The following is a 15,773-nucleotide window of genomic DNA, read 5'->3' as shown; positions in this document are numbered from 1 at the left end:
CTCGGGCCTGAGCGCCGTCCTGGGGCTTTCCCAAGGCTAGCGCTCCACCGCCTGGACCCCAGAACCCCATCCAGTTTCTCCTAGCTACACGGGACCAAGGACTCGAACCCGGGTCCTCGTGCATGCGAGGCCCCTTTCCTCCGAGAGTCCAACCCCACCGCACCCACGCGCGGAAACACCTCCGGCAGGCTCAGCCCCGCCCCCTAGCCCAATAACCAGACCACTTCCGGACACTTCCGGCCCGCCCCCCAGCCGGCGCGTGCGCATTGCCCATGTTTTGCCTGCTCAGAGCGCCCCACCCCCCCACCCCACGCTGGTCCCTACAGCCTATTTCCTGCGCGGCCGAGCGCTTCCGCCCGGCCCGGCGCTTGGTGATGACGTCAGCTCCGGTTGTCGCTCTAAGTCGGAAGTGGGAACCCTTTGGCCCCAGAGACTGTGAGGTGTCGTCGCTGCCGGTCCTTTAGGCCCCGGTAAGAGAGCACGTAGCTGGAGGGAAGGGGTTCGGGGAGTCCGCAGAGGGAAAATGTCTTCTGGGCGAATGCCAGGCCTCGGCCCCTCCTGATCCTTCCGTGCTTTCCTGACCCGAGACCCTCTCCTTCATGAACTTCGACCCCGGCTGACCTGGAACCCCGTCCAGCGCCCCGGCGGCTGGTGGCTGTCCGCACCCGACGCGCCCCCTCTTTGCCATCCCCCTGGGGAAGGCCTGCACCTGGACTTCGCCTGGTCTTTTGACTTCCCCTCCCTGCAGCGTGCACCAGGAGGGCGGGTCTCCCTTCCTCCTTCCTTCCCGCGAATCCCTTAGGGAACCCGCAGGAACCAAATAGATGAACTAGACGACGGACGCCAAATGCCAGGAAGATGAAGTTAAGCCCCAGTAGTCGTAATCAAACCAGTCGAGCGCCTGTGTTGACGTTTCTGAAGGCACTCAACTCCTGACCCTGCGCCGTGTCCCCTTGGCTATGGCAGCACCACAGCTCGGAAGGAGCTTATGTGTAATGGTGTACCCTTGCGCGTTTTTGTTTCGTTTGCTCCCTGGGAGCAAGAACGCCTTGGTCTTGCTGTCACAAACTGGAGCCCACAGGTGTGGCCATCTGAGATGAAGTGCAACTCAAGAAATAATGCTGGCTGCTTTTTAACTGATTGGCTCCTTAAATTTGCGTATAGATATGCTCAAAGTATTTGTTGTTAGATTCCGTGACCTGAATGCAGTATTGATTGGAATGTATCACCTACATACAGGCTTTTGGGGGTTTTTTTTGTTGTTGTTTTGCTTTGTTTTTGCCAGTCCTGGGACTTGAATTCAGGGCCTGGTGCTGTCTCTGAGCTGCTTTTGCTCAAGGCTAGAGCTCTACCGCTTGAGCCATGTCACTACTTCCGGTTTTTTCCATGTATGTGGTACTGAGGAACCGAATCCAGGGCTTCATGCATGCAAGGCAAGCACTCTACCACTAGGCCATGCTCTTGGCCCTTTAATTCCTACTTTTAGCTGATGTGTATGTTACTAAAACAGAAACCTTACAGAATATGATTTAATAGAGCTTAATTTTTTTTCCCCTTGGGATCAAACCCAAGGCCATGTACACACTAGGCAAATGCTATACCACTGAGCTACACTTCCCAATGCATAGTATTTTAGTTTAAAAACACCAGTTTTACCAGGTGCTTTACATATTTCAGTTTTAAAATTGTTAGGTTTAGGACCAGGAATTTGACCTAATGTTAGAGTGCTTGCCTAGCATGCACGAAGCCCTGGGTTTGATTCCATCGTACCACATGTACAGAAAAAGCCAGAAGTGGTCCTATGGCTCAAGAGGTGGAGCACTAGCCTTGAGCTGAAGAGCTCAGGGACAGCACTCAGGCCCAGAGTTCAAGCCTCACTACTGACAAAAAAAATTGGCTAGATTTAGCCAGGCTCTGGTGGCTTGCGCCTGCAATCCTAGCTGCTCAGGTGGCTGAGATCTGAGGATCATAATTTAAAGCCAGCCTGGGCATGAAAGTCTGTGAGACTCTTATCTCCAGTTAACCACCAGAAAATGAGAAGTGGTACTAAAGAGCTGCACCTTGACCCAGGGTTCAAGCCCCACAACCGCCAAAAAAAAAAAAAATATTTAGGTTTGACGTTAAAATAGTTATGTGTTGGGCCCATGCTGGTGGCTCACTCCTGTAATCCTAGCTACTCAGGAGGCTGAAATCTGAGTTCAAAACCAGCCCAGACAGAAGGAGAGAGACTTTTTTGTTTGATTTTTTTTGTCAGTCATAGGACTTGAACTCAGGGCCTTGGCACTGCCCTTAGACTTTCTCAAGGCTAGTGCTCTACCACTTTTTTGTGTGTGTGATACTGAGGAATCAAATCAGGGCTTCGTGCATGCTAGGCAGGTACTCTACCACTAGGCCATGCTCCCAGCCACCACTTCCAGTTTTTGAGTGGTTAACTCAAAAACCATGTCATGGGGAATTTTCTGCCTGGGCTGGCTTCAAACCACGGTCTGTGGCTTCGAACCGCTACCCTCAGATCTCAACTCCCAAGTAGCCAGTGCCTGGCTTGTGAGACTTTTCTACAACAAATTACTCAGAACAGGCTGGGAGTGACACTGTGGCTCAAGTGGTAGAGCACTAGCCTTGAGCAAAAAGAAGCTGAAGGACAGTGCTCTAGGTCCTGAGTTCAAGCCCCAGGATTACCACAAATTTTTTTTTCCAAATATCAGGGCTGGAGGTGTAGCTCAAGGAATAAAGGGCTGCCTTAGCAAGCACAAGGCCCTAAATTCAAACCAAACCGCAGTACTGGGATGAGTAAGATGTTTGTTTATTTGGGGGATGGGGTCTTCCTATATTACATTGGCCTGCATTGAACCTGAAATTTGCCTTCCTTTATCTCCCTTCCCACTGCTAGATTACAGCATATGCCACTGTGCCTAGCTGAAAATAAAAGATTTGAAGCAGGACATTATCAACTACTTCCCCCCCCACCCCGGACAGTCTTGGGGCACAAACTCAGGGCCTGAGCACTGTCCTTGGGCTTTCCTCAAGGCTAGTGCTCCACCACTCGGGCTATAGCACCACTTCAGGCTTTTTCTGTGTATGTGGTACTGAGGAATTGAACTTGGGTCTTGGTGCATGCTAGGCAAGCACTCTACCACTAGTCCATATTCCCCACTCTCAACTACTTTTAAAAATACAATTTAATAAGGATCCCTTTTATCAAACATTCCTTTTGGAGTAGATGATCTCCAGGTACTCACATTTATAGTTGTAAGTTTTATATATATATATATATATATTTTTTTTTTTTTTGCCAGTCCGGGGCCTTGAACTCAGGGCCTGAGCACTATCCTTGGGCTTTCTCGGGGCTAGAGCTCTACCACTTGAACCACGGTGTCACTTCTGGCTTTTTTCTATATATATGGTACCAAGGAATCGAACCCAGGTCTTCATGCATGCTAGGCAAGCACTCTACCACTGGGCCAAACTCCCGGACCCCTCTTTTTTTTTTTTTTTTTTTTTGTTCAGTCGTGGGACTTGAACTCGGCCTGGGTATTGTCCCTGAGCTCTTCAGCTCAAGACTACTGCCCTACCCCTTGAGCCACAATGCCAATTCCAGTTTTTTAGTGGTTAATTGGAGATAAGAGTCTCATGGACTTATTGCCCAGGCTGGCTTTGAACTGCAATCCTCAGATCTCAGGTTCCCAAGTAGCTAGGATTACAGGTGTGAGCCACTGTGCCCCGCTTTTATAAGTTTTTTTTTTTTTTTTTTTTTTTTTTTTTTTTTTTTTTTTTTTTTTTTGCCAGTCCTGGGCTTCAGCACAGGGCATGAGCATTGTCCTTGGGCTTTCTCAAAGTCAGAGCTCTACCACTTGAGCCACAGCACCACTTCTGGCTTTTTTTCTATGTATGTGGGACTGAGGAATCGAACCTGGGTCTTCATGCATGCTAGGCAAGCACTCTACCACTAGGCCAAACTCCCGTCCCTGTAAGTTTTTAATACATCTAAACAGTCTCTGATCAAGTGACAGGCCTCTTTTTTCCATAAATGGTTCCACAGTTTAGACTTTTTCTACAAATAGAAAATTTGCATGCAGATTTTGAGTAAATGAAAAAGATTAGCTTTGTAAGATAGGCATAACCCTTTTCCTCTCTGAGACATTTGAGATGACAACGAAAATTGTTTGCATTCTATGTTCTTCATGTGCTTAGGTACGAGAGAGTCACTATACCTGCCTGATAAGAGTGCATCTCCAGAAAAATAGTAAAACCCATACCTTGAAGCAGAACTGTGGGTAATACTGTTAATTATGAGGGAGTTTAGGAATAACTATGTGTTAGATTGAGTTACTCAATAACTATTTACTTAAGGCTTTGTGATTGTAAGTTATAATGCCAGACATAACAAAGAGGACAATTAGATATGAATTTGTACTCAAAGAGCTTGTAATCTAGCAAAACAGATCTACTCAGGGATATAAGATAGAATATTAAAGATTAAGTAGTAGAGAACTAACCTTGAGCAAAAAAAGGTAAGAGACAGTGCTCAGGCCCAAAGTTCATGCTCTAGTACTAGCACCAAGTAAGACAGGAAGGAAGGAAGGAAAAGGGAAGGGAAGGGAGAGAAGAACAAGATCTCACTACACTTTCTGCATTCTTCTGGGATTCACAGTACCTTGGAATAGAAAAAGGGTCAGCTTAACAGTCAAGCAATTCAGATCGATTCCACATAAATTAGAGGTGATAATTAGACAGTGGTTATATGGGCAAAAGCCCTCAAGGATTGTTGTTAATTCCAAACTAAATGCATTATATTTTGTGTGTGTGTGCCATTAAGCTTGGCAACCAAGCTTCATAAAATAAAATCTACAGAGCAACATTTAATGATTCAGTTCCCTGAAGTAGTTAAACTCTACACCGTGTTAACAGAGGACTAGAGTCACTACAACTTATTAACTGTATTCGCTCAGGTGCAGAAAAATGCAGAAGATTTATTTCTCTTATATTCCTGTACACTTTTTTTTTTTAATTTCATGTTTTTGAGATAGGGTTTTGTTCTGTAACTCAGGCTGGTTTCAAACTTGTGATCTTCCTGCCCCAGCCTTCCAAGTGATGGGATTATAGGCATGCACTATGATGCCCAGCTCTGCCCTCTTTCTAAGGTTTCCATTCTTACAGCAATCTGATATCCTTGTAAGCAGAATAGTCATATTCTGTGTCTCTTCTTGCCTTGTTCAGGGTTTGAATTTTTATTCTATGGACTTTAACCATTCAGGAATACCTATGGAGAGCTTTGCTCCTCAAGTTGGTTACTGAGTGCACTTGACTTTGAGTGAGGATTGCAATTAGAAGATACAAATAAGGGGCCAGGAGTTTGGCCTAGTAGTAGAGTGCTTGGCTAGCATGCACGAAGACCCAGGTTCAATTCCTCAGTATCACATACATAGAAAAAAGCTGGAAGTGGTGCTGAAGCTCAAGTGGTAGAGCTCTAGCCTTGAGAAAGTCCAAGGACAGTGTTCAGGCCCTTAGCTCAAGCCCAGGACTGGCAAAAAAAAAAAAAAAAAGGAAGATGCAAATAAATCCAGGCTCAGTCAACTCCTCGAATTATCTTTGAGATATATATATATACATATATATCTTCTTTTTCATGTTACTTAATGCACCTGATGGTTGGAATTTATGGTATTAGAAAGAAATAGATACACTGTGATGTTTAGATAGAGTGAAGCAAAGACTTTAGTTGAAGAAGTAGCAGTAGTTTTTAGTTGAACTTCTTTGGTTGAGGAAGTATCAGTAGTTTTAAGCCTATAAATAGAGTTTAATGTATTTGAATAACCCACAACATACAGTGTACAGCAAACCTGCATCTGGTCTAAGAGTCTTTGTGTAGCTAAGGAAGTCCCAGTTTCAGACTAGCACTGAGCAGAATCCACCTTGTTCTCCTCACATGAATGAAAACTTGTCAGTCTGCCAGCTTAGAGACTTATGGGATTCATCATTCTTGTCTTATTAATGCTAAGTGCCCAACTGTATTAGCTGTTATATTATTATTTCTTAGTACCTGTCTTAAGCCTAAGCTTTTTCAAATGCATTGTATTGGAGAAATGGGAAAAGAAACTGCCTCACATGTATCAGAATTGTATTGCTTGCCTTTCTAACTCTTAATGTCTGTGATTTGCCTAGCCCCTCCCCCTAGGTCTGGATGGAGGATATCTTAAAGTGAAATGACAGACCAGGAGAATAACAACAACATCTCAAGTAATCCCTTTGCTGCTCTTTTTGGCTCCCTGGCCGATGCCAAGCAGTTTGCCGCAATCCAAAAAGAGCAGCTGAAGCAGCAATCTGGTAAGTAGAAGAGCCAATAGTAGCAGATGACATGACCTAGAATGGAGACTCCCCAAATTAAATATTCTTATGAACTTAATTGCAATTGGAATTAAGTTTAGGGTAGTTTGAGGTTTTTGGGTTTTCCTATCTGCTTGTTAAGGGCAGAATTTGGTTTATTTTTGGTTTTTATTTTTGGATTTGTTTAGGGGACCTTTCCCTCTTGTCCTCCCTTTTGCACAGAAAGAGACCAGATAACAGGTGGTTCCCTAGAAACAGATGCCAGTTGTAATCCCAAAGCTGTCAATCACTTAGTAATTTTTTCCCCCCAATCCTGGGGCTTGAACTTTAGGCCTAGCCACTGTCCCTGAGCCTCTTTGTGTTCAAGGAGAGTGCTCTACCACTTGAGCTACAGGACTATTTCCAGCTTTTTCTGAGTAGTTTATAAGAGTCTCATGGACTTTCCTGCCCAAGTTGGCTTTGAACTGCAATCCTCAGATCTCAGCCTTCTTTTTTTTTTTGTCAGTCCTGGGCTTGAGCTCAGGGCCTGAGCACTGTCCTTGGACTTTCTCAAGGCTAGAGCTCTACCACTTGAGCTTCAGCACCACTTCTGGTGTTTTTCTACGTATCTGGTACCAAGGAATTGAACCCAGGTCTTCGTGCATGCTAGGCAAGCACTCTACCACTAGGTCAAACTCCCAGCCCCAGATCCCAGCCTTTTGAGTAGATAGGATTAAAGGCATGAGCCATCTGTGCCCAGTTTCACTTAGTAACTTTTAAATTAATCATGTTGTTAACGTAAGTGAGTATAGGTATAGAAAACATTCTGCATGTAGTTATAGGAAGCCGATGTCAAAGGAACAACAATAAAAACTGACCTTCTGACAAAAGATATTTATTCCTAAACCCAGCATTTCCAAGGTCCTTGGATGAAGGTTTCTTCCCATTTCATTAAATTCCCAAACTCTCACTAACAGAAAAATAGATTTCCTCATTTGGGATCACATTTAAGATTAAATTCACCTTTTTTTTCCATATATTTTTTATTGTAATTAATAGAAGGGTTACAAAAATTCACCTTCCTCTTATCAAGAGTCACAGACTAGAGGAATTAGGCTGATGGTTCTCATACATATTAATCCTGAGGACATTCACAATCTTTGTTGTTTTTGTTGATCGTGGAGCTTGAACTCTGGGCCTGGGTCCTGTCCCTGAGCTCTTCAGCTCAAGGCTATAACCCTACCCTTTGAGCCATAGCACCACTTCCTGTTTTCTGGCGATTAATTGGAGATAAAGTCTCACAGACTTAGTACCCAAGCTGGCTTTGAACTGTGATCCTCAGATCCCAGCCTCCTGAGTAGCTAGGATTACAGGCATGAGACACCGTGTCCGGCCATTCACAATCTTTCAGACTAGAAATTGATCCCTTTTTTCTAGTTTCCAAAGGGAATAATGAGGGTTGTATTTGTGTGTGTGTGTGTGTGTGTGTGTGTGTGTGTGTGTGTGGTGTGGTATGGTGTGTTTTTAAGGATTCTTAAGGATTTATTCTCTCACTTTTTTTTTTTTTTTGCCAGTCCTGGGCATGAGCTCAGGGCCTGAGCACTCTCCCTGGATTTTCTCAAGACTAGGGCTCTACCACTTAAGCCACAGCACCACTTCTGGCTTTTTTCTATGTATGTGGTACCGAGGAATCAAACCTGGGTCTTCGTGCATGCTAGGCAAGCACTCTACCACTAGGCCAAACTCCCAGCCGTGTGTGTGTGTGTGTGTGTGTGTGTGTGTGTGTGTGTGTGTGTGTGTGTGTGTGTGTGTGTGTGTGTGTGTGTGTGTGTGTGTGTGTGTGTGTGTGTGTGTGTGTGTGTGTGTGTGTGTGTGTGTGTGTGTGTGTGTGTGTGTTTTAAGTGAAATGTTTAAGTTTTTTTTCCTTTATTTCAGAGAAATATTTAGAGGCACAGCTCAGCTGTGGTCTTGCTGTGTTAAGACTTCAATTTTTTTTAAAAAAGGAGGTAATGGCAAAGTAAACCAGTGATAAAGAGGATGACAGATAAAGCCAGAGAAAAATAAACGCACTGCTGACCTTGTACCTAGCTGGGAATAGACAGAAGTCTGATTAGGTTGAGTGTGTTGTAAGCACCAGCAGTGGGAACAAGACACATGGTCTTCCTGTTACTATTTTGGCAACTCACTCATCATCTTTGGTTGTTTACTCTGTTTATCTTGCTACCGGCTCCAGCCTGTTTGCCACCAGCTGTTAGTACTCTGCCATAACCTTTACCTCCCATACTGAGCTTCATTTTACAAAACTTACCAACACCAAAGACACTGTTATTGCCTGGACTTTCAGAATAACCACTCTGTCACCAAAATGGTCAGAAAAGCAAATAGAAATTCACATTTGGCTTGTACTTTTACAATCACTCAACATGAGCATTGTTCTGAAAGGCAATGTTTTATTGTTGTTTTTTTGTCAGTCCTGGGGCTTGAACTCAAGGGCCTGGGAAATGTTCTGGGGACTTCTCAAGGCTGTCAGTACCACTTGAACCACAGCACTACTTCCAGCTTTTCAGTGTATGTGGTACTGAGGAATCCAACCCAGGGCTTCATGCGTGCTAGGCAGTCACTCCTGCTAGGCCACATTCTTGGCCCTGAAAGACAGTGTTTTATAAAAAATTAGATTGAGTTAAAAAAAAATAAATTAGCCCCAAGACTGGCAAAAAAGGAGGGGAAGGGCATGAGGAAGAGTGAAGGTAAGATTGATGAGGTACATTGTATGCATAGGTAGAAATGTCACAGTAAAACTAATGTAACAATGAAATATTTTCAGTAATTATTCAAATGAACAAAAAGAGTTAAGTTACATCTGATACAGTTTTTTGGGTTTTTTGTTTTGTTTTGGGGGGGTTGTTTTTATTTTTGTTTTTTTGCCAGTCATGGGGCTCAGCCAGGGCCTGAGCACTGTCCTTGCACTTTCCTCAAGACTAGCACTCTACCCCTTGAGCCTCAGCTCCCAGTCCCTAGAGTATTTTTTTTTTTTTGCCAATCCTAGGGTTTGAACTCAGGGCCTGGGCACTATCCCTGGATAGTGCTCAAGGCCAGCACTCTGCCACTTGAGCCACAGCACCACTCCTGGCCTTTTCTGAGTATGTCGTACGAAGGGATCAAACGCTGGTATTCGTGCTTGCAAGCCAAGCACTCTACCACTAGGCTATGTTCCTGGCCCTATATATTATTTAAATCATGATAAATCTTAATGCTGGTCAATTGATAACAAAGAAGGAATTCAAGTAGCTACTTAAATCACACAGTGCATGCAACACAAAATTGAACTACTTTGGGAGAAAATAAGAGGGGGGGTTAACACTGTTTTAAAAAAATGTACTTAGGGGGCCAGGAGTTTGGCCTAGTGGTAGAGTGCTTGCCTAGCATGCACGAAGACCCGGGTTCAATTCCTTGGCACCACACACATAGAAACGCCAGAAGTGGTGCTGTGGCTCAAGTGGTAGAGCCCTAGCCTTGAGAAAATCCAAGGACAGTGCTTAGGCCTTGAGCTCAAGCCCAGGAGTGGCAAAAAAAAAAAAAAAAAAATGTACTTAGGGGGCTGGGAGTTTTGCCTAGTGGTAGAGTGCTTGCCTAGCATTCACGAAAACCTGGGTTCAATTCCTCGGTACCCTATACATAGCAAAAAGCCAGAAGTGGTGCTGTGGCTCAAGTGGTAGAGCCCTAGCCTTGAGAAAGTCCAGGGACAGTGCTCAGGCCCTGAGCCCAAGCCCAGGACTGGCAAAAAAAAAAAAAAATATATATATATATATATATATATATATATACATACATACACACACACACACTTAGGTCAGTAGCCTTGAGCTGAAGAGCTCAGGAACAATGCTCAGACCCAGAATTCAAAGCCCCATGACCGACTAAAAAAAAATTAATAAATAATAAAAAACATTTAAAAATGTAACTCATTACCTTATATAACTAACCCCTCTGTATATCACCATTACAATAAAAAAAAATTTTTTAATTGAACCACTTAACTTGAAATTGGGATGGGTAAAGGGAAAGTGAGAGAAAGAAGTGTGGGAAGAGTTATACCCATGCATTTCAGAATCCTATACTTGATTTTCTTGACTGTTCACTAGATGAGTTTGTTTTGCACCAAACTTAGTCTCAGCATTTGTCATTGAGGGCAGTGTACTTGGTGCTCTCTACAAGAAGGGAATGTAATGTTTAACAGTTTATGTGTTCTGGCAGATGACCTCCCAGCGAGCCCAGATGATTCGGATAACAGTGTGTCAGAGAGTCTGGATGAATTTGATTATTCTGTGGCTGAGATCAGCCGCTCCTTCCGGTCACATCAGGAAATATGTGAGCAGCTCAACATCAATCACATGATCCAAAGGATTTTCCTCATTACTCTGGATAACAGTAAGTTATAGGCTTATAGCCAATCTATTGATTCTACCCTTTTGCTTGACCTTGGGTTTGGACTTAGGCTGCAGACACTTGGCTCTTAGAAACCTGTTGCATCAAATGGTGAAACAAATCTATTTCACTGAACTCCCTGAACACAGGATCTGTATTTCAGTAAAGCTCTTGATATGTCCTGAAAACAGATCTAACTCTTGTTCTCTTGGTACCCACTGGGCCATAGAACCTAAAAGCAAAGTGAAAACAATAGCCAAACCCATTTTCTTCTTAGAATGGAGCCCTAATAGGTGTCAATGTTTTTCTCTGTACCCCATCATAATTAAACCCCAAAATTAATACTGATATCTAAAGTTAACTTTAAAAAAAAAAAAAAACAAGTAAACTTGGCTTTGAACTTAGGTATTCTATCATAGGAGCCATGCCTCACTCCTTTTGCCTTTAGTTACCTTTCAGCTTTTAGCCCTTGCCAGCCTTGGGCCACACTCCTATTTATGCCTCCCTCATAGCTGGGAATAGCTGTACACTACCACACCCAAGTCATGGGATTTGCTCTTGAAATGTCATGGATGATAAGCTCGTACCAAAATCTGTGTTCTTTACCTTGGGGATTGAGGTTATATGCTGATTTCTGTGTGAAGGTCCCTCTAATAGTACCTGAGCCACATTTAGAGTTCAAGAGAAATGCTGTAAGATCTGTTGTCTAGACGTGGGCACAGTTGTGGCCATTTATAGTCCCACCTACTTAAGAGACTGAGTCAAAATGACCACTTGAGCCTTAAGGAGCTGAAGGCCAGCCTAGACAACATAGCAAGGCCCTTGTGTCTAAAACAAAAAAGAAAAGATGAGTTGTCTACACAAGACCTGGAGCATTGTCCTTAACCTGTCAGATTAAAACTCTCTCCCAGGTGATCCAAGCTTGAAAAGTGGCAATGGGATCCCCAGCCGTTGTGTGTATTTGGAAGAAATGGCCCTGGAACTGGAAGATCAAGACTGGCTTGATATGAGCAATATTGAGCAGGTTCTATTCTTATATTTCTAACATGTATCTTTAGTAAAAATGAGCATGCAGCCGAATCCTCTTTGCCATCCTCTAAACATGATCTCGCTTGCCCTCATCTCTTCCATCATTTATATAGTGATCCTCTCTTACAAAGTCTCCTTGTCTACTCTGGCCATATGTCCAAATCTATCTGTTATTTAAGAACCACTTAAGGGACCAGGAGCATAACCTAGTGGTAGAGTGCTCGCCTTGCATTCACAAAGCCCTGGGTTTGATTCCTCAGTACCACATACTCAGAAAAGGCTGGAAGTGGTGCTGTGGTTCAAGTGGCACAGTGCTAGCCTTGAGCATAAAGTGTCCAAGGATAATGCCCAGGCACTGAGTTCAAGCCCCACAACTGGGAACTACTTAAAAGGCCATCAAAGGGCCAGGAGTTTGGCCTAGTTGTAGAGTGCTTGTCTAGCATGCACGAAGACCCGGGTTCGATTCCTTGGTACCACATACATAGAAAAAAGCCGGAAGTGGTGCTGAGGCTCAAGTGGTAGAGCTCTAGCCTTGAGAAAGTCCAAGGACAGTGCTCAGGCCCTGAGCTCAAGCCCAGGACTGGCAAAAAAAAAAAAAAAGAAAACAGTGCTACATTAGTCAAAAGTTTGTTTGCCCCCAGTTCTAGATGTTCTAGCCCATGATATATTGGCCACATTGTGTTGGGCCTGGAGCAGGACAGTACATCACAGCGGGAGAATGTGCTAAGCTAAATTGCTTATATTACTAGGCAAGGAAGACCAGGGTCCCACAATGCCTTCAAGAGCTCCCCGCTGATGATTTAAGGACTTTCCACTAGGCCCGGGTCTTAAAATCCCACCACTTTTCCAATAGCACCACATTGGACCTTTGGAGGATGTTGCCCTGGACCTTTCAAATACCTGGTGGACATTACAGGAATAAAAGCTGATAATCACATTTTATGGTGCACAGTTAACTGCTGCTCAGTAGACAAATGCAGAAGGATTGCTAGTCCAATAGGAAGATCCTGTCTCAGAAATAAAATACAAAAGACTGACTCAAGTGATAGAGTGCTTGTCTACATTATGGAAGGCCCTAGGTTCAATCAATACCATAAGGAGGGAAAAAAATAATAGCAAAGACACTTGACAACTTGTAGTTTAACTTCACAGTTTTATATAAACCCCAGAGTCATACAGAATAATAGATTTCATGTGTAAGTTTAATCACTGCCCACTAATTCTTAATGCCAGTTGAGTAATCTTTTAACACCTACTCTGTGGTGAGACTATACCACATAGTTTTTTGTTTGGTTTGGTCATGGGGCTTGAACTTAGGGCCTGAGTGCTATCCCTAAGCTCTTTTGCTCAAGCCTAGTACTCTACCACTTTGAGCCACAGCTCCACTTCAGTTTTCTGGTAGCTAATTAGAGAGAGTCTCATGGGCTTTGCTACCCCAGCTGTCTTTGAACCTCGATCTTCAGATCTCAGCCTCCTAAGTAGCTAGGATTACCAGTATGAACCACCAGTGCCAGTGCATAATTTTCTTTATACAATTATTTTCTAACGTTTTTCCCTTTCCTGTAAACCAAGTCTGTGATTCTTAGAACAACCTATATCAAAATTACTTTTTTTTTAAATCAGTATTCTAAGATTAACTTTGCAATAGCTTAATGTTTCTGTTTTTCTTAATAGGCCATCTTTGCTCGGTTATTACTTCAGGATCCAGGAAACCACTTGATTAACATGACTTCTTCTACAACATTAAATCTCTCTGCTGATCGAGATGCAGGAGAGAGGCACATCTTTCATTACCTCTACTCCTGCTTCCAAAGAGCCAAGGAGGAGGTAAAGGAATAATCCCCATTAAATATTATATTGTTCCTTGGCTGTGACTAAATGGCATATAACTGAAATTGTGTGTGTGTGTGTGTGTGTGTGTGTGTGTGTGTGTGTGTGTGCCTTAGGTATGTGCCTTGGGTATGTGCATGTATGTATATATATATATATATATATGTATATATATATATATATAGAGAGAGAGAGAGAGAGAGAGAGAGAGAGAGAGAGAGAGGGGGGGGGGAGGGAAGGAGGGAGAAGAGAGAGAAAGAGAGAGATCCCCCTCATAGAAGATGTGGAACTGGGTGTTAAGAGACACTCTAAACTGACTTTTAAAGATGTGGTCTTATTTCTGTGGTTTGGAGTCCATCCATCTCTGCTAACCAGTGCCTCTTATTCTCTCTCTCTCTTTTCTTTTTCTTTTTCTTTCTTTTTTTTTTTTTTTTTTTTTTTTTTTTTTTTTGCCAGCCCTGGGGTTTGAACTCAAGGCTTGGGTACTGTTCTTTTGCTCAAAGCTAGCACTTGAGCCACACCCCCACTTCTGGCTTTTTTCTGTGTTTGGGTAATGAGGAATTGAACCCAGGGCTTCATGTGTGCTAGGCAAGCACTGTACTACTAAGCCACCTTCCCAGGCCTTCCTATTCTCTCATTTTAGAAATGATTCTGTTAAGCCAGCCGCTGGTGGCTCACATCCGTAATTCTGGCTCCTCAAGAGACTGAAATCTAAGGACCGAAGTTTGAAGCTAGCTGGGACAGAAAAACACTTGAGACTCTGATCTCACTTAACCACCCCAAAACCAGAAGTGGAATTGTGGCTCAAAGTAATAGATAGACTGCTAGCCTTGAGCACAGAAGCTCAGGGATAGCACTCAGGCCTGAATTCAAGCCCCACGACCAACAAAAAAATATTTTTAATATATTTAAATATTTTAAAAAGGTAATTGAGTAAAATAAGCTGGGCATTTCCAGGATAGAGTTTCAGTAGGTAATTCCTTAAGTCAAAGAATAAGCATGTTCTAAGTTTTCAAGTATCTGTAAGAAACAAGTATTGTTTGAGGTCATGGTGTCTTTTCCATTGTTTGCTGTGTTTACCCTTCTTCTGGTGATAGAAGCTATACTCTTTCAGATTACCAAAGTTCCAGAGAACCTGCTGCCTTTTGCAGTGCAATGCAGGAACCTCACTGTATCTAATACCCGAACGGTTCTCCTCACCCCAGAGATCTATGTTGACCAAAATATCCATGAGCAACTGGTGGATTTGATGTTAGAAGCGATCCAAGGAGCCCGTGAGTACATAAGATCTTTCCAAATTTCAAATTCTTCCTCATTTCATTAGAAAGCCTCAGAGCCATTATGGTTACGGTATAAGTTAAGAGGGACAGCTCACATCTCTTGATCTTTGACTTAAATACCAGTAAGTGGTGCTAGGACTGTAGCTCACTGGTATGCACTAGGTCCTGATTTGGTCCCCAGTACCACAAGAAGAGAGAATAGGGGGAAAAGGGTGTATGAACGTATAAAAATATTCTAGTGGCCTCCTTTCTCTCTTTTGTCTTGTGTTAGATCTTGAAGATGTAACTGAGTTTCTAGAAGAAGTCATTGAAGCATTGCTGTTGGATGAGGAAGTTCGAACATTTCCTGAAGTTATGATTCCAGTGTTTGATATTCTATTGAACCGGATTAAAGATCTGGAGCTCTGCCAGATCCTTTTGTATGCATATCTGGATATTCTTCTGTATTTCACTAGGCAAAAAGATATGGCAAAGGTAAGAATGAAAATTGGTCTGTAGTCACAAACTAGTGACTTCCCTGCCCCAGGACTTTGAATCATTAGCTACAAAACAAGAGGAGGATGGATTGGTTCTTAGACTTAATTCTAAGGCCTGTATCCCTTGCACTTCCTCTCCCCATACAGATGATTAAAGGGCACTTGTCTTACCCTACAGGTTTTTGTAGAGTACATTCAGCCCAAGGACCTTAACAATGGGCAGATGTATCAGAAGACCTTGCTGGGAGTCATTCTCAATATCTCCTGCTTATTGAAGACTCCAGGCGTGGTAGAAAATCATGGCTACTTCCTGAACCCATCTCGTTCCAGTCCTCAGGAGATCAAAGTACAGGAGGCCAACATCCATCAGGTGGAACTGTTTCCCAGGGTATCCTGGTCCTAGATTGTAGGTTAAATCATTTCCTCATGA

The 15,773-nt window shown here is 43.2% G+C and overlaps 1 protein-coding gene across 1 annotated transcript in view; it reads left to right on the top strand.

Annotated features, from left to right (window-relative positions):
- Positions 1 to 392: 392 nt before the first annotated feature.
- The window catches only part of Ube4a (ubiquitination factor E4A), a 33,436-nt gene continuing 18,055 nt past the window's right edge, over positions 393 to 15,773 (top strand). Inside the window, exons 1-8 of the mRNA XM_090319401.1 lie at positions 393 to 470; positions 6,163 to 6,324; positions 10,558 to 10,731; positions 11,640 to 11,752; positions 13,432 to 13,584; positions 14,702 to 14,861; positions 15,139 to 15,341; positions 15,522 to 15,713. Coding sequence (XP_090175527.1) covers positions 6,204 to 6,324; positions 10,558 to 10,731; positions 11,640 to 11,752; positions 13,432 to 13,584; positions 14,702 to 14,861; positions 15,139 to 15,341; positions 15,522 to 15,713 — 1,116 coding nt within the window. The 5' untranslated portion in view covers positions 393 to 470; positions 6,163 to 6,203. The remainder of the gene's footprint in view (positions 471 to 6,162; positions 6,325 to 10,557; positions 10,732 to 11,639; positions 11,753 to 13,431; positions 13,585 to 14,701; positions 14,862 to 15,138; positions 15,342 to 15,521; positions 15,714 to 15,773) is intronic.

The sequence above is a fragment of the Megascapheus bottae genome, chromosome 27 (genome assembly GCF_031878675.1).
Source record: "Megascapheus bottae isolate mThoBot1 chromosome 27, mThoBot2.hap1, whole genome shotgun sequence".
NCBI lineage: Eukaryota > Metazoa > Chordata > Mammalia > Rodentia > Geomyidae > Megascapheus > Megascapheus bottae.
Note: the sequence above shows the minus strand (reverse complement) of the source record. Positions and strands in the feature narration are given on the sequence as shown.